Source organism: Cetorhinus maximus, chromosome 1 (assembly GCF_964194155.1).
Source record: "Cetorhinus maximus chromosome 1, sCetMax3.hap1.1, whole genome shotgun sequence".
Lineage (NCBI taxonomy): Eukaryota > Metazoa > Chordata > Chondrichthyes > Lamniformes > Cetorhinidae > Cetorhinus > Cetorhinus maximus.
In genome coordinates, this window is record NC_135879.1 from 176,402,645 (window position 1) to 176,404,359 (window position 1,715).

General features: G+C 44.1%; 1 protein-coding gene across 1 annotated transcript; it reads left to right on the forward strand.

Moving 5' to 3' along the window:
• Nucleotides 1–328: 328 nt before the first annotated feature.
• Nucleotides 329–781, forward strand: LOC144678642 (uncharacterized). The gene has a single exon (XM_078538422.1). The coding sequence runs from the start codon at nt 329–331 to the stop codon at nt 779–781; it is 453 nt and encodes a 150-aa protein (XP_078394548.1).
• The last annotated feature ends 934 nt before the right edge of the window (nt 782–1,715 follow it).

Here is a 1,715-nt window from a genome sequence, read left to right on the forward strand (position 1 = left end):
AGGATGATGGGTCTATCAGAATATGTGGTGACTATAAAATCACCACTAGTCTTTTCCTGGAAGTTCATCAATACCCGCTACCGAAAATTGAGGACCTGTTTGCTACTCTGAATGGAGGTGAATTATTCACAAAGCTTGACTTAACACAGGCATTTTTGCAAATGCAGCCGCGTGAAGGTTCCAGGAAGTATACAACCATCAGCACACACATAGGTTTGTTTCAATACAAACGACTGCCATTTGAAATAGCGTCATCATCATCTTATTCCAGCAGGCCATGAACAAAATACTGCAGGGCCTCCCTGGTGTAACCTGCTTCCAAGACAACATGCTCATCACCAGGAAAAACCTCCCAACTCATTTAGAGAACCTAGGCAGAGTCCTGTGTAGACTGGAAAAATATGGCATCTGCTGTAAGAAATCCAAATGCTCGTTCTTGAAGCCCTCAGTGAAGTACCTGGGACATGTGATCGATGAAGCTGACCTCTCAATCTCACCCAGGGAGGTGGAGGCAGTGGTGAATGCATCACAGCCCAAAAGTGTTAAGGAGCTTTGTTCGTTTTTGGGACTTGTGAATTACTACGGCAAATTCATTTCCAGTTTGGCTACCAATGCAGCACCACTGAATAATCTGCTGAAGAAGAATGGAAAATGGGATTGGTCACGAGACTGTCAGGAAAGTCTCAAGGAACTCAAGCAAGAGCTCACTTCTGCTGAAGTCCTGGCACACTTCAATGAAATGTTACCTGTCAGCCTGGCTTGTGATGCATCATGGTGTTAGAGCTGTCATGTCCCACACATTTCCTGATGGCAGTGAAAGGCCCATTGCATACTCCTCACGTACATTGTCCAAGGCAGAACAAAATTATGCCCAAATTGAGAAGGCAGCTCTTGGACTAATCTATGGAGTCAAGAAGTTCCACTAATATTTGTATGGGTGTAAATTCACGTTAATTACAGCCCACAAGCCTTTGACCTAGTTGCATATCTGGAGGTCAAAAACCATGACACTTGCCGCTGCACGCCTACAAAAGCACTGATCTTATCTGCTTACCAGTATGAAATTTCATTTCACGCTACTGAGAATCATGGAAATGTGGACAAACTTTCCAGACTTTCGTTACACCACAGCTCCATAACCCAAAGTGAAGTCACTGCTTCCCATGTGAACCAGGTAGACATGTTAATTGTTAAAGCAGATCAAATTCAAACTGAAACACAGAGGAATTCTGTGCTCTCCAAAGTTTACCTGTACACACAGAGGGGTTGGTGTGTACCTTAAGAAGTGACTACTGAGCTTAAACTTCACTACATGTGTAGATTTGAGCTGACTCTGCAAGACGGTTGTTTGTTATGGGGAATCAGAGTTGTTATTCCTCCAAAATTCCAAACATGAGTGTTAGAAGAACTTCACCTCAGATACATGGGAAATGAAAGCATTGGCTCGTCTGCATGTATGGTGGCCACACCTGGATAAAGGCATCAAAGGCAAGGTCAGTGATTGCCTTCCATGTCAAGAAATGAAGTCTACTCCTGCACCTGTCCCATTACATCCATGGGCTTGGCTTGATCACCCATGGCAGACACTTCATGTGGACTTTGCTGGACCACTTCTTGGGCATAACTTCCTGATTGTGGTGGATGCCCACATAAAGTGGCCTCATTTTATTCCCATAAAGTTGACTACTTCAGCAAAGACCACTGATGCTCTCCAG

Coding starts and splice junctions, on each gene's coding strand:
- LOC144678642 (XM_078538422.1), top strand. CDS start 329: ATGCTCATCACCAGGAAAAACCTCCCAACTCATTTAGAGAACCTAGGC.